This window comes from Aquarana catesbeiana, linkage group LG09 (genome assembly GCF_042186555.1).
Source record: "Aquarana catesbeiana isolate 2022-GZ linkage group LG09, ASM4218655v1, whole genome shotgun sequence".
Taxonomy (NCBI): Eukaryota; Metazoa; Chordata; class Amphibia; order Anura; family Ranidae; genus Aquarana; species Aquarana catesbeiana.
This window is the reverse complement of record NC_133332.1, coordinates 211060262-211080207: the sequence shown is the minus strand read 5'-3', so window position 1 is coordinate 211080207 and position 19946 is coordinate 211060262. Positions and strand designations below refer to the sequence as shown.

The 19946-nt window shown below is 46.0% G+C and overlaps 1 protein-coding gene across 2 annotated transcripts in view; it reads left to right on the top strand.

The window, feature by feature from the left end:
- Positions 1 to 19631: 19631 nt before the first annotated feature.
- LOC141108237 (LIM/homeobox protein Lhx3) overlaps positions 19632 to 19946 on the top strand; it is a 195282-nt gene continuing 194967 nt past the window's right edge. The window contains exon 1 of one of the 2 annotated variants that reach the window (XM_073599640.1): positions 19632 to 19943. In XM_073599640.1, the coding sequence (XP_073455741.1) occupies positions 19694 to 19943 (250 nt within the window). In that variant the 5' untranslated portion in view covers positions 19632 to 19693. The remainder of the gene's footprint in view (positions 19944 to 19946) is intronic. The other variant, XM_073599641.1, reaches the window with a different exon arrangement.

Sequence of the window (19946 nt, the reverse complement as noted above, 5' to 3'; positions counted from 1 at the left end):
TTATTTTTTTCACACCGAACTGCAACTTAATTTATAGCATTTGTTTTATGTGTTTTTTTGGTTGATATTCTGGGGCTGATTTACTAAGAAGAAGGCACTACACCAGTTCATACATTAATTGGTGCGCCGGAAAAGTCATTAATTGAACGTGCAAACTGGCGCACATTGAAGTGCAAATAGCGATAATAAATACCCGCATATGTAAACTGCAACTGTCACTAGGGTATCTGCAGTTTTCTCTTTGATAATAGTGCATGCCCAATACAATTGGTTAATTTCATCTCATTGGATGTGTCTTGTTAGGCAATTAGTAGGTGTTCTCAGTTAATTAACCCTTTTGATGCTAATCTTATTCCTATCACTTCTAATATATCTTTGAAATGTGTTTTTTTTTCTTTTTTTACCCAAATCTTTCAATACATTACAAAGAACAGAGAAGTGTTTCTAAACCCAATAAATTAATATTTACAGATCTTGATCTTTAAAGGTGACCATACACTACAATCAGTTAGATCTTAAATAAATTAGATTTAGTGCAAGAGCCTGTTTGATTTCCTATGATTTGAATTAATTCCATGACCCACTTATATTTTCCTATTGATATTTCTTGGGCATTATACAAGGCATATGAGAACCCACCTTTTTTTCAAGACATGCTAGAGTGATCAGGAATCTTCAAACTACGGCTCTTCAGCTGTTGCGGAACTACACATCCCATGAGGCATTGTAAAACGCTGACATTCACAGACATGACTAGGCATGATGGGAATTGTAATTTCTGAACTGGAGGGCCGTAATTTGAAGACCCCTGTGCTAGACCATTTTTATGTCTCCAGAATTGGGAGTGTGGGATCTACCCAAGTTCTCTCTGCTGGTGGACACAAGAACCTACATCTATAGATATATCTATATATACACACACACTGAAGCAGGAAGCAATATACATTAGCCCAGAAGTGAATCTGTACACAGGAAGTAGGTGTGTGTTTTGAGGCCAAATCATTTAGACATACACACATGACCCACACAAACACCACCCCACGTAAAAATAAATTCAAATTATCTTAATTTGCAAATAAGGATTATCTCTTCCTCAGAGAACAGTGAGCGGGGCATGGTGGTGGGAAGAAATTAGCAGCAGTACAAGCAACATCCTGGAGGGGTGTGATGTCATTCCTGTGTGCTGGCCACCGCTTCCGGAAACCAGATATGCGTCACGCGTACATACATCCGCGCATACAGCAGTTGCGCATCTCACATACACAGCGGTCCCGCATCTACATGCATTTGGTGCATCTAGCTGCAGGAACCCAATTATTATGGAAATTAATAGTAAAGCATATGCAGATTTCCAGGACTGGACTAACAAATGTTTATAGTGAAAGGCAACTGGTGTTTTCCATTAAATAAGGTCTAAATGGGCCATTGACATGCATCACAGTTGAACTTAGGAATGTGTCTTTGCAAAGTTAAACTAAATGAAATCCTTTCTTATTTTTGCTTGGGGATAGAGTGCAGAGGGATTAGAAGTTAGAAGAAGACACATCCCACATTTTGTCAGTTTCTCCTTCAAATTTATTCACTTCCTGTCACATAGCCAAACAGGAAGTGAGAGTAAAACCCTACCAATGTCTTTCCTTGGGGACAAACAGGTCAATCTAAATAGTTTCCCCATTAGGTAAATTGTACTCTAGCATTTTGCTGTGTACACCACAAATTATTAGATATATTGGACTTTGATGTTTATTTACTAAAGGCAAATCCACTTTGCACTACAAGTGCAGTTGCTGGAGATCTGAGGGGGACATGCAATGAAAATAAAAATTTGATGACACACACACACACACACACCAAGGTAAAGAATGCTATCTGCAAGCTTTACATTTTGTTTTTAGTTTGTGTGCTAATGAGGCAATTGAAAACACATGCACAGTCCATGAAACACACAAAATGCAAGTCCAACCAATGTAGAGAGATCTTCAAAGTGGGTACACCTGTTAAGGATGTCCTTAAATTACTAACCCAAAAAACACACTCTCTGAGCATGCCCAGAAAAATCCAAGTGCTGTTCACACACAAAAAGCACCAAAAAAAAAACCAAAGCCCTGAGCATGCCCAGAACAAACCAAATGCAGCTAGCACAAAATAAGCCACCCCCTGTCCAAAATTAAGCACATCATCCAGCATGCCACAAAATTACAGATGGGATAAACACCCCCTGGTCCAGGGGGGCAAACAAAGAGCCTAACATGGGCAAAAATTATACAACAAATACCATTGCAGTCTATGGGAACTGACTTGTTCATTTTGCGAGTCCTCACTTGGCTGGCTTATATTCTAGTTATTGGCCTTAAAATGGGTAGGGGGGCCCAGGTCCCACCCTGAGGGACCTATATCAATGTCACCAATTTGGACAACCCCAAAAGCGAAACAAGGAGTAGTGCCTTTAAGTGCCTTTAAAAATGCAAAATTGCTTAAAAGCTAGTAACTTGGGGGTGGGGGGGGGGCTTTCTCTGCCTGTAAAGTGCATCTGTAGCATGTGTCCAAAATGCTGCTTCAAAGATGTATGGCTTTAGAGAAAACTTACAAATCCACATTGCAGCTGCAAGATTTTAACCCAAAACAAAAAATAGCCTGCCCCCCCAATACATACAAGGCCATTTGGGTCTGTTAAGGCTTAAAATGAGAACCCCCACGTGAAAAATACCACCCCAAACTAAAAAAATATTGTGCCCCTCCCACACACTAACAAACCCCTAGCCAAACACACAGCCAGCCAGCCCATGAAAAGGGGGTGGATGCCTTGGGGCAGGAGGGGCTTGGGCACCCCAAAAGTCAACCACCTTGTTACCATATTCAAGGGGACAAGGGCCTCTTCCACACAACCCTAGTCTGGGGTTGTGGGGGGCTGCAGACAGGGGGCTTTACGGAATGTGGAAAGCCCCTTTAAACTAGTGGGTACTGTCAGGACTGGGCTCAGCCCTTCCTTCTCTGAGCTGGCCGCTCAGCTGTCGGCTAATTGCCAGCTCCTTTCTCTCCACAGTGACTCAGCTGTTGATGATCTGCTCGTCAGTCCTGGCTACTTAAAGCTGTCCAGCTCACTTCATATCTGCCTTTGCCTTTGGTCACATCTCAGAGACTTTCTCCTGCGTTCCTGTTGAAGACTTGCTCGGCTGACATCCCTTCTGGCTCCCGATCCTGCTTGCTGTACTACTACGTTGATCTCTGGCTCTCTGACATTGGCATTGGCTGACTACCCGATCTGGTTACTGAACTCTGGCTATGTATCGACTACGCTACTCTGTTTACCTTTTTATTATTATTAAACAAGTGTGATTAACTGTACTTCTGTCTCGGTCTGATTATGGTTTCTGACAGTAGGCGAAGGCCATGAATTCAGAAGATGCAGTCAGTCCACTTGTTGGTAATATTGATATATGGATCAGTTTGCCTTGGCGTTACAAATGCTCCTGAGTCGCTCGGCTCACCTGGAATCTTCCACTATGGCTGCTCCGGTACAACCTGTGTTGCAGGCCATCCCTGCTGCTGCTCCAGTCTCTGTGCAGGTACCTGCCTCAAGTATTACCTCTATAAGAGGCATGTCCGCTCCGCTTCCCCAGCGATTTGAGGGCAATCCAGTTCAATGCAGAGGGTTTCTCAACCAGGTTAAGATATATTTTGAGATGCTGCCCCAGGCATTTCCCACTGACAGAAGCAAAGTAGGTTTCGTGATATCTTTGCTTTCTGAGAGAGCCATGGCCTGGGCAAACCCTCTATGGGAGATGCAAAAACTTGTGGTCCTGCGTTACCCAGAATTTGTGGCTTCCTTCAAAAGGGTATTTGATGTTCCTGCAAGCTCCGCTTCTGCTGCCAAGAGTCTCATGTCCATCAGAGTACAAGAACTGTTGCCGGTTATGCCATTGAAATCCGTACTCTGGCAGCAGAGTTTGCTTGGAACAATGAGGCCCTCGTGGCTGCCTTGTCTCATGGTCTCTCAGATAACGTCAAGGATGAGATAGCAGCCCGAGATATACCCACTGAGCTGGAGAGGTTGATCACATTTGCCATCCTCATTGACTCCAGGCTCAGAGAAAGACTCTCTTTTAAGGAGCGCTGGCGCAAGCCTCCTGTACATTTGTCTCCGAGCTTTGCAGTCCCACCATTGCCTCCCTCACCTCCCATGCCTCCTGGTACCGAGTCAGTCTGTGAAGATGAACACATGCACTTGGGCTTCACACCTCTCTCTGCGGATGAGAGAGCCCTTAGGAGGAGGGAGAGATTGTGCCTTTATTGTGGCCAGGCTGGTCACTTTTTGAAGTCTTGTCCTACCCGTCCAGGGAACGCCCGAACATTGAGGTCCTGTCCAGTTTCCCAGAAAGATAAGCCCCTTGTTTCGGTTACCCTGTCTTGGGCTGAGTCATCTGTCAAGATACAGGCCCTAATCGACTCTGGGGCTGCAGGCCTGTTCATTGATGCTGCCTTTGTATCGAAGCACTTGATTCCGCTGCAGCTGCGTGACACTCCACTTGCCATTGAGGCTCTTGACGGGAGACCTCTACAGTCTGCCCATGTCACTCATGAGACTGTTCCGTTGTCCACGGCCGTAGGGGCCCTTCACCATGAGATAATCCAAATCCAAGTTATTTCCTCACCTAAGTTTCCGCTGGTTATTGGTTATCCTTGGTTACAGAGGCACAACCCTTCTTTTGATTGGCTCCGTGCTGAGGTTCTGTCCTGGTCGCCACAGTGCAGTGAGAGATGCTTCCAGAAGGTAGCCAAGGTCCTGTGCACCTCTACACTCTCCTCCCTGCGGGAGGAGTACCACGATTTTAGCAATGTCTTTGACAAAGGTCAAGCCGGTGCTTTGCCTCCACACCGGTCGTATGATTGCACAATTGACCTTCAACCTGGTGCCATACCCCCTCGTGGCTGGGTTTACCCTTTGTCAGTCTTGGAGGATAAGGCCATGGAGGAGTATGTTGCAGACGCACTTTCTCGAGGTTTCATCCGCAAATCCTCGTCTCCTGCTGGTGCTGGTTTCTTTTTTGTGAAGAAGAAGAGTGGTGAACTGAGACCTTGTATCGATTATAGGGGTCTCAATCGTTTCACCATTAAGAATGCCTATCCCATTACGTTGATTACAGAGTTATTTGACCGCCTCAAGGGAGCAACGGTTTTCACGAAGCTTGATTTGAGAGGGGCATACAATCTTGTCAGGATTAAGGAGGCAACAAGTGGAAAACTGTGTTTAATACCAGATCAGGTCATTATAAGTATCTCGTAATGCCTTTTGGCCTTTGTAGCGCTCTGGCAGTTTTTCAGGAGTTCATTAATGATGTCCTCCGAGATTTATTGTAGTTATGTGTGGCGGTTTATCTCGAAGATATCCTCATATTTTCCAAGTCCCTGGACAGCCACCACACAGATGTCTGTCATGTGCTTCAGAGACTAGTGCCCCGTACACACGGTCGGACTTTGTTCGGACATTCCGACAACAAAATCCTCGGATTTTTTCCGACGGATGTTGGCTCAAACTTGTTTTGCCTACACACGGTCGCACAAAGTTGTCGGAATTTCCCATCGACAACCACGCGGTCACGTACACCACGTACGACGAGACTAGAAAAGGCCGGTTCAGAACCAAGCGCGGCACCCTTTGGGCTCCTTTTGCTAATCTCGTGTTAGTAAAAGTTTGGTGAGAGACGATTCGCGCTTTTTCAGACTCGTGGCTTTCAGATCGTTTTCTGCCGTTCAGTTTGTGCTTGTGGGTTTGTATCTGCTCTTCATTGCGTGCAAGCAAGTTCCGCGTGACTTTAGTCACTGTATTCTTGTTCGTTCGTTACTGGTTTTCAGGTCGCTCTTCACAGGCCTTGCTGTTCTTCAGTGCGTTCTGTTACTTCGTTCTGAGCAGCTGACCGTTTTCTAGCCATGTTTCGTATGCATACTCCTCGTAGAGTTCGTGCTGTGTGGGGGCTTGGTGTTGGGGTCCTGACCTTGACACAAGTCCAGTCCATGAACAGGGTGGGGAGGAGTTCATGGACCAAGAATTGGTTGCTTCAGCGTGACCAGTTCTGTCATATGCCTTTGCTCCGTGAGATCCGTGAGAATAATCCTGATGATTTCAGGAACTTTCTCCGGATGACGGACCCCGTGTTTCACCGTCTGTTGGCTTCGCTGACCCCCTATATCAGCAGGCAGGATACCTGCATGAGGCAAGCCATCACTCCGGAGCAGAGGTTGGTCGCTACCTTGCGGTATTTGGCCACAGGGAGAAGCCTGCAGGACCTCAAGTTCTCGACAGTCATCTCCCCCCAGGCTCTGGGGATCATTATCCCAGAGACCTGTTCTGCCATCATCCAGGTCCTGCAGAAGGAGTATATGAAGGTAAGATTTTTATCCTTTTATATCACATTTTATGGTATTGAATGTTTGCTAATATATTGTATTTCTTTCCTCATTCCCTAATTACCATGATTGTAATATGCTGTGAATGTCCCCTTTGTTCTCATGCATGCTGGATTTTTATATAATTATTATTTTAGGTCCTTCATACATATTTGCCCTTCAATAACCTCCCCAGCATGGTGTCTCCTGGCCTATATTCACCTCATGTAGTCACTTAACAATGTATTTTTTCAGCTCCATAGTAGTGCTTTACCCCAAACACCCCCTAAAATGTTTGGAAATGTTATTTTTGATTTAAATTCAGGCAGAGTGCCAGAGGCTTTTTTTTGTGGTGTCCCCAAATTTTTTGTAACCCTCCCTCCCCCAACTGCTAAGTCAGCTGATCCCAATTCTCTATCTATCCTCCATCATCTATCTGCTGACTTTGCCAAACCCATACACACTATACCCATCTCTTTAGTGCTCAGATTTATGGATGAATTGCCCAAAGCATGTAGTGCAAGGGCCTGCCTGTATACTTTCCAATGGTACTGTTTAAAGTTCTTGTATCCTATTATGATCTTGATAGGTAATAGCAGAATGTCCAAATGTGCTCAAATGTGTACAGTGTGTATTTATATCTTTGTATTATGACACTTCTTACCTGTCCAGTGGGCTGCCAATAGTGTAACTAAGGAGGGGCTGTTCCAAGTAATACCCATTATTTAGGCATTCATCTCTAAATGAAGTGAAGAGGGTTACCTGTCCAAGAGTTCCCCCCTATAATGTTAGAAATGGCCCATGAGAGGGGGGGGGGAGGGGGAATATGATAGGTGTACCTTAAACTTTGTTGTTGTTAAATTCCCATTAATAAATGCTATCTGGAGGTTGCCCCATAATGTTTGTGTCTAATCTGCTTGCCATGTTTCTGTGAAAAAATAGTAATGTTTATTGTTTTTTCCTCAACAGTTTCCTTCCACGCCACAGGAATGGCAGACTGTGGCCTCCCACTTTGCCCAGTGGTGGGACTTTCCTAACTGGGGCAATTGATGGGAAACACGTCCACATCGTCCCACCACCCAACTCGGGGTCGTACTATTATAATTACAAGGGGTTTAATAGTATAGTGATGTTGGCGGTGGTGTCGGCTAATTACGAGTTCTTGTATGTGGACGTGGGGAAGAATGGCCGGATGTCCGATGGTGGAGTGATCGCCCAGACGGAGTTCTACAGGTGTCTCCAGAATGGCAGCTTGGACTTGCCACCTCCAGAGGACAATGTTGAAGGTCTCCCATTTGTGTTCGTTGCTGATGAAGCGTTTGTGCTGGGGGACCACCTGATGCGGCCATTCCCGATGAGGACCCTCACCCCGGAACAGAGGATTTTTAATTACCGGCTGGCCAGAGCCCGAAGAGTGGTGGAGAACACATTTGGAATCATGGCCAGCCGGTTCCGATTATTTCTGACACCCATCCATATGGTGGAGTATAAACTGAACCATATAATACTTGCCTGCTGTGTTCTCCATAATTTTCTACGAAAACATTCAGCCAACTATGCTGGCTCAGTTGGGCCTGAGGCCGGAATCCCAAATCCATCAACACTGACGGCGCTTGAAAGCGGCCGTCCTGGCTTGCCCTCCCTGAATGCCCGTGATGTCCGGTTACGATACCTGGAGTTCTTTGCGGGTAGGGGGGCTATCAATATGCCAGACAATCTGTGACACCTTTTTCAAATAAAAAACAACCAAAAGAAATTCTTTGTGGCCATTTACTGCTTGTGTTTGTTTTAGCTGACCCTGACAGAAATGTGTGGAGTGCAGAAAATGGCGTGATTGGGTAACCTTATAAAAAACACTGTTGGCTGGTACTTCCTAAATGCAAAAACACATTTCACTACAAGTGCACTTGCAACTGCACTGAACCTGCACTTGTAGTGCAAAGTGTATTTTCCCTTAGGAAATAATCCCCATTTTTGCATAAAACAGCAATTACATCACCCCAAAAGTGTTGTAGTGTTGAGACAATAATCCACACATTCTTGAGTAAGGCACTTTTTTATACCTGCACAATCACATGTGCATTTACGAAAGGTTTTTAAAACAAACCAACATGTTTGTTGTATAACAATTTTTGCAGTAGCATTATCAAAACTCGAAATAACCATTTCAGATAAAACAGGCCTGTGTAAAACCAACAAGAAAGCCAAAAAACTTGAACTTACAAAGTTCACATTAGGTAAAACCTGAAGGCTATATCAGACATCAGTATTTAGGAACTGTGTTTGATATAGCGTTCAGATGGGGGGAAATCACCAAATTTGGAAGATGCACACCAATTTACGAATGTCAACATGTGCTATCTGCCATCACGGGGGATCAAGGGACGTGTTTTGGGGGAGAAAGCCCTTCCTCACCGCTACTTTATAATTGAGGAAGGTGTTGCACCCCCAAAACGCGTCCATTGATCTCCCGTGATGGCAGATAGCACATGTTGGCACACTGTGTGCATCCTCCAAATTTGGCTTTTCTAAACATTTAAAAAATTTTTGGAAGATTGGACCACAATAAAACAGGTGATTTTGTGGGGTTTAAATTTGCCCCAAAACATCAATGATGTTATTATTTTTTTTAATAACATCACTGATTTGTTTCTGGATGTTTTGCAATTGGAGATTACACCCCATGATCTCCCCGATCAGGATCTGGGCACTTTCTGAAGTAAAGCGTTCAGGATCCCTCACATCACGATCACCTAAAAAGAGATAAAGAACAAAAAAAAGGTCTCAAAAATCTGCCACCATCCATCTCGTTTACCTGAGTCTGTGGTCGCAGACACTCACCTGTTGTGGTGCCAATCTCCACCACGTCTTCTTCTTCCTCCTGCTCAGCTTCTTGGGTTGGTATTTCCCCTTCTTCCAGAGGGGGGGGTCTCTGGTCTCCTCGGATGAGGGGTGTCCTCCGAGTCTTTTCTCCCCTATGTAAAACAAAAATGGTATAATTAGCACACAGATATTTGATGGCAGAACTAGAAATAGGAAACATTGCTTGGAAGTGGGGTACAATTGTCTATTTTAGCCGAGTTCCAAGATGTATATTTTTTTTATTGCCCTTTGTCAAGCTGCAATACTTTACCTGTTTGGTACAAGCTTCACAGATGGAGACCCCCCTATAGTATACACTGGAGCACCTGTGTGCCCCCCCCCTAATAAAAATGGTGTTCTGGGGTCCCACACTAGTGCTCCAGTGTCCAAATGTGAAAACAGCTGCTCTGTGTCCTCTCCTTACACAGAATCTAGTTGTCATTTCATTCTAGTAACAAACCCATCTACACAAACAAATATTTGGCATCCAAGTAGGCCCCAAAAAATGTGTGAAAATGCATATGGCCTAAACAATGGTGTTCTAGAGGCCGAAATAAAAATGTTTGATACGAACGAATAATGGGCCCATGAACATTAAAGTTGCCCTTTTAAACGTTACAATTAATAAAAGCATATGGAGCAGAACGAACGTAATAAAGACAGAAAGAATAGGAACACAGCACAACTACTTATTTTTTTGCAGCACTCTCCGGATCTTTCGGTACTGCTCTGGCTCTCTCAACTTCAGGTCCGACCACCGCTTCCTGAGCTGATCTTTAGAACTTCATACCCCGAAATTCCTCTCCAGACTCCGGACCACTTTACCAATGATTTTGGCCTTTCGGATGTTGGGGTGGGGGTAAGGCCCATATTTTCCGTCATAGTCGGACTTCCTCATGATGTCTACCATCTCCAACATCTCCCCAAATGACATATTTGTGGCCTTAAAACGTCTCTGGATCGGGACGTGCCTGGATCCGGCCTTTCCTCCTCCTCCTCCTCGTTGCTAGAATTAGCATGCACCTGCTGTAACTCTGCCATCATGCTCTTCACCCACTGCGCCGAACGAAAAGGGGCGGGGAATACACTAGAAAGAACGTCAGGGGCGGGCGGAGTTACATGCATGGGCAGTGTGTATAAAGCGTAACACGCGTGCGTATTACGTACGATCTGTGAGCGGAGGAAGGAGCATTGGACGCGCCGATCGTAAGAAGGAAGGTAAGAGACAAACTTGTGCCTATACTGCTTCTAGATTGAGGCCTATATTGTAACAAGATTAGGAGAGTTTTGTCTGACATTAGGCTTTGTCTTGTGTTGTGTCTTGCAGTGAACATGGATATCTTAATGAGAGATACTGACTTCATGTCACTATTCATTGATATGCTAAGGGAGCTGCCCTGTCTGTGGGAGATTACCCACCCCCATTTCAAGAACCAAGCAAAGAGGAAGGCAGCACTGGAGCAATTGTGTGAAATTGTGAAGCAGGTGATCCCCACGGCAGACATCACTTATTTAAAGATATTAATTGGTTGCCTGAGGAGTACATATCTGAGGGAGCGCAAGAAAGTCCTGGATTCACAGAGATCCGGAGCAGCAGATGACATCTATGTCCCCAGGATGTTGTACTACGACAGGCTGCACTTTCTGGCAGGCCAGACTGAACCCAGGTCATCCCTCTCCAGTCTTCCTTCCACGCTTCCTTCCCCCCCGGCTGAGGCTTCTGACGCCCAACCTGGGCCTTCCAGGCCACATGTGGAGGAGCCCAGATTGAGCCAGGTATAGCATTCCTCTAAATATTTCTGCTTGTCCAATCAATGATGTTAACTAGATGTTAGTTGGGAGCACTAATTTAGGATTGTGATTGATGATGCAAAACATTACAACTATGTCCCTTTTTCATACACAGGGAAGTCTCAGCCAGGAGGTGGCTGGGCCGAGCCGGCTAGCTGATCTGCAGGTCCCTCCACCCCCCCTGAAAAGAGAAAGTGGCAGTAGGACGAGTGCCCTAGAGGAGGCGGCTATCAGATTCTTTTGGAGGGCTACAGAGGTCCTGGGAGCACCACACACCATGCAGGAGGCCAAAAAGCCATGTGTCAGGCCCTCATATCAGAGGCTCTGGAGAAAGGTATGAGGGGCCAAATTACACCTCACACACAGCTTTGGGATGGTCCTCCTCCTCCCTCTCCTCCAGGTCCTCCCAGTCCTCCTCCAGGTCCTCCCAGTCCTCCTCCAGGTCCCCCCAGTCCTCCTCCTCCTCCTCCCTCTCCTCCAGGTCCTCCCAGTCCTCCTCCAGGTCCTCCCAGTCCTCCTCCAGGTCCCCCCAGTCCTCCTCCTCCTCCTCCCTCTCCTCCAGGTCCTCCCAGTCCTCCTCCAGGTCCTCCCAGTCCTCCTCCAGGTCCCCCCAGTCCTCCTCCTCCTCCAGGTCCTGCTCCTCCTCCTGCCACATCTCCAACTGCACAGCCACAGCCCGTAAGGAAGCGTGGAAGGAAGACCAGACAGTGATTGCCCTGGGTCCAGTCTGGTCGGCCAAAAAATGCAGCCTCTTGTGGTACCACAGCCTGGGGACACAGATGTCATCTGCTGCTATCCGAGTCTCTGTGAATCCCGGACCAGACTGCCCTCCCTTAGATATGGACTCCTCAGGCCACCAATTTTGATGTTGAAGAATTGATGTCTGCCGTGGGGGTCCCAGGCTTCACTAATTTCTGCTGTTGATCCAGTGTTGCCTTCCTCTTTGTTTGGTTCTGATCCCTTAATAAAGGATTTTTGTTTTGAATTATACTCTCCTATGTGTTTTCCTTCAAAAATGACAGTTTGTTTGTGAGGATTCAGGTACATTTTAAAAATACAATGTGAAATGAACAAGGGACACCAACAACAAAAAATCTCCTGGAGATTAAATAATAAAAGATAATAATGGTGTTGGGGTAACTTGACACACAAAACACACACAAAAATATTCTGGAGTAAAAATAAAAATAACATTGAGCAAAGATCAGCCTTGGAAAAAATCCAAACATTAAAGAAAAAAAAAGGCTTAAAATCCAAAAAAAAAAACCATAAAAAATATAAAACTGTCAGATGTGACAACTAATAACAATATATTGAGGGAATCCCACTAAAAAAACACAAAGAAAAGTTTGTGAGAAGTGTGTGTGAATATGAGCATCAAAACTACTTAATTCTTGTCACATTATAAAGAAGAAGAGAGTGCGCTGTATTAAACCATTTTGAACATTGCAGCATGACGAAAGTGCTGTATCCATTGCGAACGCTAAGTTTACCAGAACGAGCTGTCCCGTGTCGGAATTTCTTCTGAGCATGCGTGGCACTTTGTGCGTCGGAACAGGCCACACACGGTCGGAATTGACGCGATCGGATTTTGTTGTCGGAAAATTTTATCTCCTGCTGTCCAACTTTGTGTGTCGGAAAATCCGATGGAAAATGTCCGATGGCGCCCACACATGGTCGGAATTTCCGACAACACGCTCCGATCGGACATTGTCCATCGGAAAATCCGACCGTGTGTACGGGGCATAAGAGAGAACAATCTCTATTGTAATTTGGAAAAGTGCGAATTCCATTGTGAACAGGTTAAATTCCTGGGCTATGTCATTTCCACTGCTGGTTCTTTAATGGACCCAGTGAAACTTTCAGTGGTCCTACAGTGGCCTCGACCCATGGGTTTACGTCCTCTGCAGGGTTTTCTTGGCTTTGCCAACTATATCGGAAGTTTATTCGTAACTTCTCGTCTCTGGTCAAGCCCCTGACTGATATGACCAGGAAAGACGGCAACCCACAGAGTTGGTCTCCGGAGTCCATTAAGGCCTTTGAGAGTCTCAAGGCTGCCTTTGTTTCTGCTCCTGTGATGGCACACACCCTGATCCTACGTTGCCTTTTATCCTAGAAGTTGATGCTTCTGAGACTGGAGTTGGTGCCCTTCTGTCTCAACATCCTAACTCTGAGTGCGCTATGCATCCATGTGGCTACTTTTCCAAGAAATTGTCACCGGCAGAGTGCAATTACAAGATTGGTGACAGAGAGCTGTTGGCGACCATTTTAGCCCTGAAAGAATGGAGACATCTCCTTGAAGGTGCCCCTGTGCCGGTTCTCATTCTTACTGACCATAAGAATCTCACATTCTTGTCTGACGCTAAGCGCCTCTCTCCCAGGAGGGCGCGATGGGCTCTTTTCTCGTCAAGTTTTAATTACATTGTCTCATTCTTACGACTGTAAGGCCTGACGCCTTGTCACAACAATTTTCCTCCACTTTCAAGATGGAGTTGGTTCCGGTTCCTGTGATTCCTCCTCATCATATTCTGGCTGCGGTTCGCACCAGTCTTACTTCTCCTTTGGGTGACAAAATTCTTGCTGCTCAGGTAGATGCTACTCCGGGGAAACCTTGTGGCCGCTGCTTTGTTCCCGAGAGTCACTGTACTGCTGTGCTCCAGACTTACCATTCTCCCAAGGCTGCTGGCCACCCTGGGAAGAATCAACTCTTTTGGGCCATTTCCCAACAATTCTGGTGGCTTAGTCTACGTGCTGATGTAACCGCCTTCGTAGCTGCCTGTTCCGTGTGTGCTCAGAGTAAGACTCCACGACACCTTCCAGTGGGCCTCCTACAAAACATACCCAATAGAGAGAGGCCCTGGACCCACCTGTCTATGGATTTCATTGTGGAGTTGCCCAACTCCCAGGGCAACACAGTTATCCTTATGGTGGTTGATTGGTTCTCGAAAATGTTGCATTGTATTCCACTCAAGAAGTTGCCTACTTCTAAGGAACTGGCTTCTATTTTTGCTTGGGAGATCTTCCGCTTACATGGGCTACCCAAGGTGATTGTCTCAGACAGGGGTAGTTAGTTTGTGTCCCAGTTCTGGTGAGCCTTTTGTGCACAGTTGGGTATTCAGCTTGCTTTCTCCTCTGCGTATCACCCACAGTCTAATGGGGCCGCAGAACGAGCCAACCAAACCTTGGAGCAATTCCTACGTTGCTATATTTCTGACCATCATAACAACTGGTCAGACCTCTTACCGTGGGCGGAGTTTGCTCACAATAGTGCCTTGAATTCAGCTTCCCGTTTATGGCAAACTATGGTTTCCAACCTTCCGTGCTGCCTGCCTTGTTTGTTCTGCAGAGTATTCCTGCGTTAGAGGAGCATCTCAGTGGCCTTCGTTCCACTTGGGCACAAGTCCAGGAGGCTTTGTGACATGCTAACGATGGGTACACACTAGACTCCATGCTGACCGCAGACGCCTGCCTGCGCTTTCCTACCAGGTTGGGGACAGAGTCTGGCTGTCGTCTCGCAACCTCCGACTTTGTGTTCCTTCTTTGAAGTTCGCACCTCGATTTATTGGGCCTTTCCGTATCCTTTGCAGGATTAACCGAATGGCTTACGCGTTGGACCTTCCTCCTAGTATGTGTATCTCTAATGTGTTTCATGTCTCCTTATTGAAACCTTCGGTCTGCAACCGCTTTACCACCTCGGTGCCAAAACCTCACCCTATACAGGTTGAGAACCATGAGGGATTTGAAGTACAATCCATTGTTTACTCCCGTAGGTTCCGTGGGTGCATACAGTACCTGGTGCATTGGAAGGGGTACGGTCCAGAGGAACGCTCTTCCTGTCATCCTCGGACGTACATGCCCCTGTCCTCCTCCATGATTTCCATAGACGTTTTCCCCTCAAGCCCGATGGTCCTCCGAGGGGGGAGGGGTTGTTGAGGAGGGGGTACTGTCAGGGCTGGGCTCAGCCCTTCCTTCTCTGAGCTGGCCGCTCGGCTGTCGGCTAATTGCCAGCTCCTTTCTCTCCACAATGACTCAGCTGTTAATGATCTGCTTGTCAGTCCTGGCTACTTAAAGCCGTCCAGCTCACTTCATCTCTGCCTTCGCCTTTGGTCAAATCTCAGAGACTTTCTCCTGCATTCCTGTTGAAGACTTGCTCGGCTGATCCTGCTTGCTGTACTACTACATTGATCTCTGGCTCTCTGACATTGGCATTGGCTGACTACCCGATCTGTTTACTGAACTCTGGCTATGTATTGACCACGCTTCCTCTGTTTACCTTTTTATTATTATTAAACAAGTGTGATTAACTGTACTTCTGTCTCGGTCTGATTCGTGGTTTCTGACAGGTACAAGGTGCTTTGTGGTTGGTATTGGGCTGAGCCCAACATGCCCCAAAGGCAGGCAGCTATGTTGAGTGCATGTGGCCTTGTATGGTTCAGGAGGGTTTGGGCTGGCCCTGTTGTATGCACTGAAAAAGGATGTGGTTTGGATTGGTGAAGGCAGCTCACAGCCTTTTGAGAATAGAGTGGAGTGTGGAGTTCCCCTTTGAAAGCAAAAGTTAGCTTATGGAAATCCAAGGGGTTAGAGGGGGAGACAATAGAATTGTAGAATGGAATGTGGCGTCCCCCTTTAAAAGCAAAAGCTAGCCCAAGGAAATCATATGCATTAGAGGGGGAAGGTTAAATGCCCTTTTAGGAGGAGCTGGAGGAGCGAGAGTCATTTTACATAATTTTAACAAGGTGCATGTCACATGTTGGCAACGTAACATGCTAACATGACCTGTGTGCAAATCTCCTTAAAAAAGTGAACCAGCATAAAAAAAAAATGTGTCAAGTTTAGAGGTGCGCCCGTTCAACCCATGCAACTGCATGTACATTGCTTAACATTTACTAAGATTTTGGCCGCGCAGTGAACAAACGCATGTGAACAAGCGCAACAGCTGCTTACATTGATCTCACACAGTTCTAAACGTACTTGCGGGCACAGCAGGCTTTCTCTGAAAAAGTTAATTTCTCATTCTATTTTGGGCATATTTGTTACCTGGGCAGTTGTTACTAAACTTCCCCACATCACCCCATAATATTGGCACCTCCATCTTCTGTCAATATTGATTTGAAGACATAGGGCGCACAGATTGCATTCTCCCGTGCGCCGAGATCGCTATAGTAAATGGGGGATTTGAGCTCTGTTACCGGCGCACCATTTGGTAAATATGAAAATGTGCGTTGCGCCTCGCCGTGCGCCTCTACTGATGGCACACGGCTTTTGTAAATCACCCCCTCTGTCTCTATCATTTAAAATGCACCTATGATAAAAATTATAGACCCTTAATTTCTTTGTAAGTGGGAAAACTTACAAAATCTGCAGGGGATCAAATTGTTATTCTCCACACTGTACCATCCTGGAGGGAAATGGGAATTCCCAAGTTTACCAAAATATCCCACAGGATAATGTCAGGGTGGCTCGTCAGCTGAAGCTAAAGCCTACTACACACAATCAGAGTATCAAAAATTACCGCTTTCAAAGTGATCGTATGATAATCAGATTGTTAGTACACAGCTTTCGTCTGAAATTATCCGAAGGGACAAACACAAAAAATGTTCTCGTACAATAGCAGAGCGTACGATTTTCGGTCAATCAGTAGAGTTTTCCTCTGAGAATACAATACAAATACACAACATCACTTCCAAATTTTTACTCTGTCGTACGAGAATTTTCATACTTTAGTAACCTATTCAATGTTGATGTGGAGACTAGCATGCAAAAAAAAAAAAAAAAAATGGATGATCATTCATCCGATTATCTTATCATGTGTAATAGACTTTAGTAGAAGATGGGTGATGCAGCAGGAGAATGACCCTAATGCCCCGTACACACGAGCGGAATTTCTGTCGGAAAAATCTTGGATGTTTTTTCCGACTGAATTCCGCTCAAGCTTGGCTTGCATACACACGGTCACACAAAAGTTCTCTGAACTTTCGACCATCAAGAATGCGGTGACGTGCAACACTACGATGAGCCCAGAAAATGAAATTCAATGCTTCCGAGCATGCGTCGAATTGTTTCCGAGCATGCATGATTTTTTGCGCGTCGGAACTGCATACAGACAAACGCAATTTCGGATAGGAACTTTTTCCGACCGAAAAATAGAGAACCTGCTCTCAATCTTTTGCTGGCTGGAATTCTGCCAGCAAGTCCGATGGAGCATACACACGGTCGCAATTTCCGACCAAAAGCTCTCATCAGACTTTTGCTGGCGGAATTTCTGCTCGTGTCTACGGGGCATTAGTGTTAAAGTAAATCCACTACAGACTGGCTTCAGATAAAGAAAATACACATTCTGGAGTGGCCCAGTCAGAGCGCAGATCTTAAAGCGCTACTAAACCCAGGACTCTGCATTCACTATATCTGGTCTCCCACAGTACACACAACATGGAAATGCAATTATTTTAGTAAATATAAACTGCTAAATACCTTTTCTCATCAGCAGTTTGAGCAGCCTTGTGTAGCGCTGGTAGATTTTTAATCTACCGCTGATAGGTAAATCTTGTGGGTTACTTGTTAGGTGAAGTTAGATTTGCCTCTGTTCCAGCTTGGCTGAGTTGCGTGTAGTTCCACACTGTGCCGGTGGGTGTTGTTGTCACCATGGGCTGGTGTTGGAAAGGCAACGTGTTGAAGCGTATGAGTGCTCCTCTGTCCCGGAGACAACTCGGTGGAGGTGGTCCTCCGAGTTGCATTCTGGGAGAGGGTATTTATGGGCCATGTTTAGGGGTTCGTTTTCAGCCACCTGCTGGCCCTCCTGGCCAACAGGTATGCGTTAAGAGTACCACCTTGTGGTCCTCCGTTCCGGAGGCCCACGTCGCTGCGGTGTGTGGGTGGGCCCAGAAGCCTGTCTGGGGCCTACCACAGCAGCAGAGGAATGGTCCTGAGCTGTCTATCCTGAGTGAAGAAGCTGAACAACCGAGGAGATCCCAGGGGAGGACCCGTCATGGAAGGATCATGTGTAGTGCTGGTCTGGAGAGGGGCCTGGTGATTCCGTTGGAGGACGTATCCTGAAGTAATCTTACTGCATAGTTTTGCCGGGTTGGCTTAAAGGTTCAAGTACTGTGTCTGACATTCATCGCAAACCAATACATCCTGTGGCAGAGGATCGTAAGGATTTTATTCCAAACAAGTCTGTGGCAGAGACTTTTGTTCGTGCTGCGTACTGGCTGCTAGGCAAGTGAGAGAGGCCTATCCAGGCAGGCAAAGATTGAATCCCACAAGGGGAGTGCATTCAACTACAAGTGTTCAATTCCAAAGATTGTTCTAAAGAATACTAAAAACAGGTATTTGAGCTTCCCTGCAACTTTCCTTCTGCCTCTTTCCTGCTACTTCCTTTATTACTTGTTCATTAAAGCATTGGAAAATATATTCAAGTGTTTGATGCTTATATCGTCCAGAGGTAAACTCAACGGGACCCTAGACCCGGTGCCGGTGAAACAGAGATATCGAGAGTGAAGGTAACAGCCCGCTTTAAACAAGCAGCTCCACCGAGAGTTAGTGCTACACTTGTTATCAGTATCCACCGTTAAAGCTTGTAGGAGGAGTTTTCTGACTGTCCTTTGAAACTGCAAGACTCCTGACCCTCAGTCTGTTCAGTGCTGATTGGGCCTGAGCTGATCACATGCACTCTCCCAAGTAAAAAAAAACCTCTCTACAAATACACACCAAACTGAGCATGTGTAGCCTGACTCCATAGGCTCTGTATTAACAAAAACTTATCAGGGGGCAGCCCTTTTTACTCAATGCAGAGGATTAACCCCTTAGGTTTCACAGCGAGTATAACAAGCATGCCTAACTACATATACGGACTGATTTTTACTAATGTGGGTTTAATAACACTTTAATTCCATAGAGATGGAATGACCTAGTGGGTACGTTCACACTAAACGTGGATTTAAAATTGTGTGAGTTCAGCTGAACTCGCATGATTTCAAACCTGCATTTCAGTGCGACTTTGGGGAGCAATTTGAAAGTCATCTGTGCGGGTTCATGCACAGATGTCTATTGAAATTGCCCCTAAAGCCACCAAAAGTAGTGCAGGAACTACTTTTGGAAATCAATGTGATCTGATGAGGATCAGGTGACATTTTATGACGAATTACTGCAGAAAAAACTGTTCATTCCAAGGGGATCACATACTTCTTTTTGTCACTGTGTACATTTACTGTCACATACAGTGTAAGTACAACTATATAGTATGTGGGGTTCAGAGTTCATAGCTTTTTATGGTTGTTATGTTTTTAGGGTGAATCACTAGCTATGTGCTGGTTTGCTTGCAATTTGGGGAACCCCTAGCCTGTGCAGGAATGTATTAGATACATACATTCAGATATATAGACCAGCACAAGAGTAAGAGCAGGGCTGGACCCATGTTTTCTGTACAGAGTCCTATGACTCCTCTCACAAATGCCAATAAGCTGTGATATGATGACAGTGTATACAGACACATGCTGTACTGATAGTACTGATGTATTATTATATACAGTGATTACACTCCCAATGCCTGCCCCATCCATGTTGTCCTTCCTCCACAGAGGGCGGATCGGCTCCGCCCATTCAGGGCGTTCCCTCCGGGCTGTGTGTTCTCCTGGCGGTGACGTCACGCTTGCTCAGTATGGCGGCCGGTATAGTGGAGATTGCAGGGATGTGGTGGCCGGTGATGGGGGTGCTGTGCTGGGTGGTGAGCGGGGAGAGTTCGCTGTACGGGCCCCGAGATCCCGGCATACATATCCTGGACCGGAAGACAGTCAATGGCGCTCTGTACAATTCCTCGTCCGCCTGGCTGCTGGAGTTCTACTCCTCCTGGTGCGGACACTGTATCAGCTACGCCCCCACCTGGAAGAGCCTGGCTGAGGACGTGCAGGGTG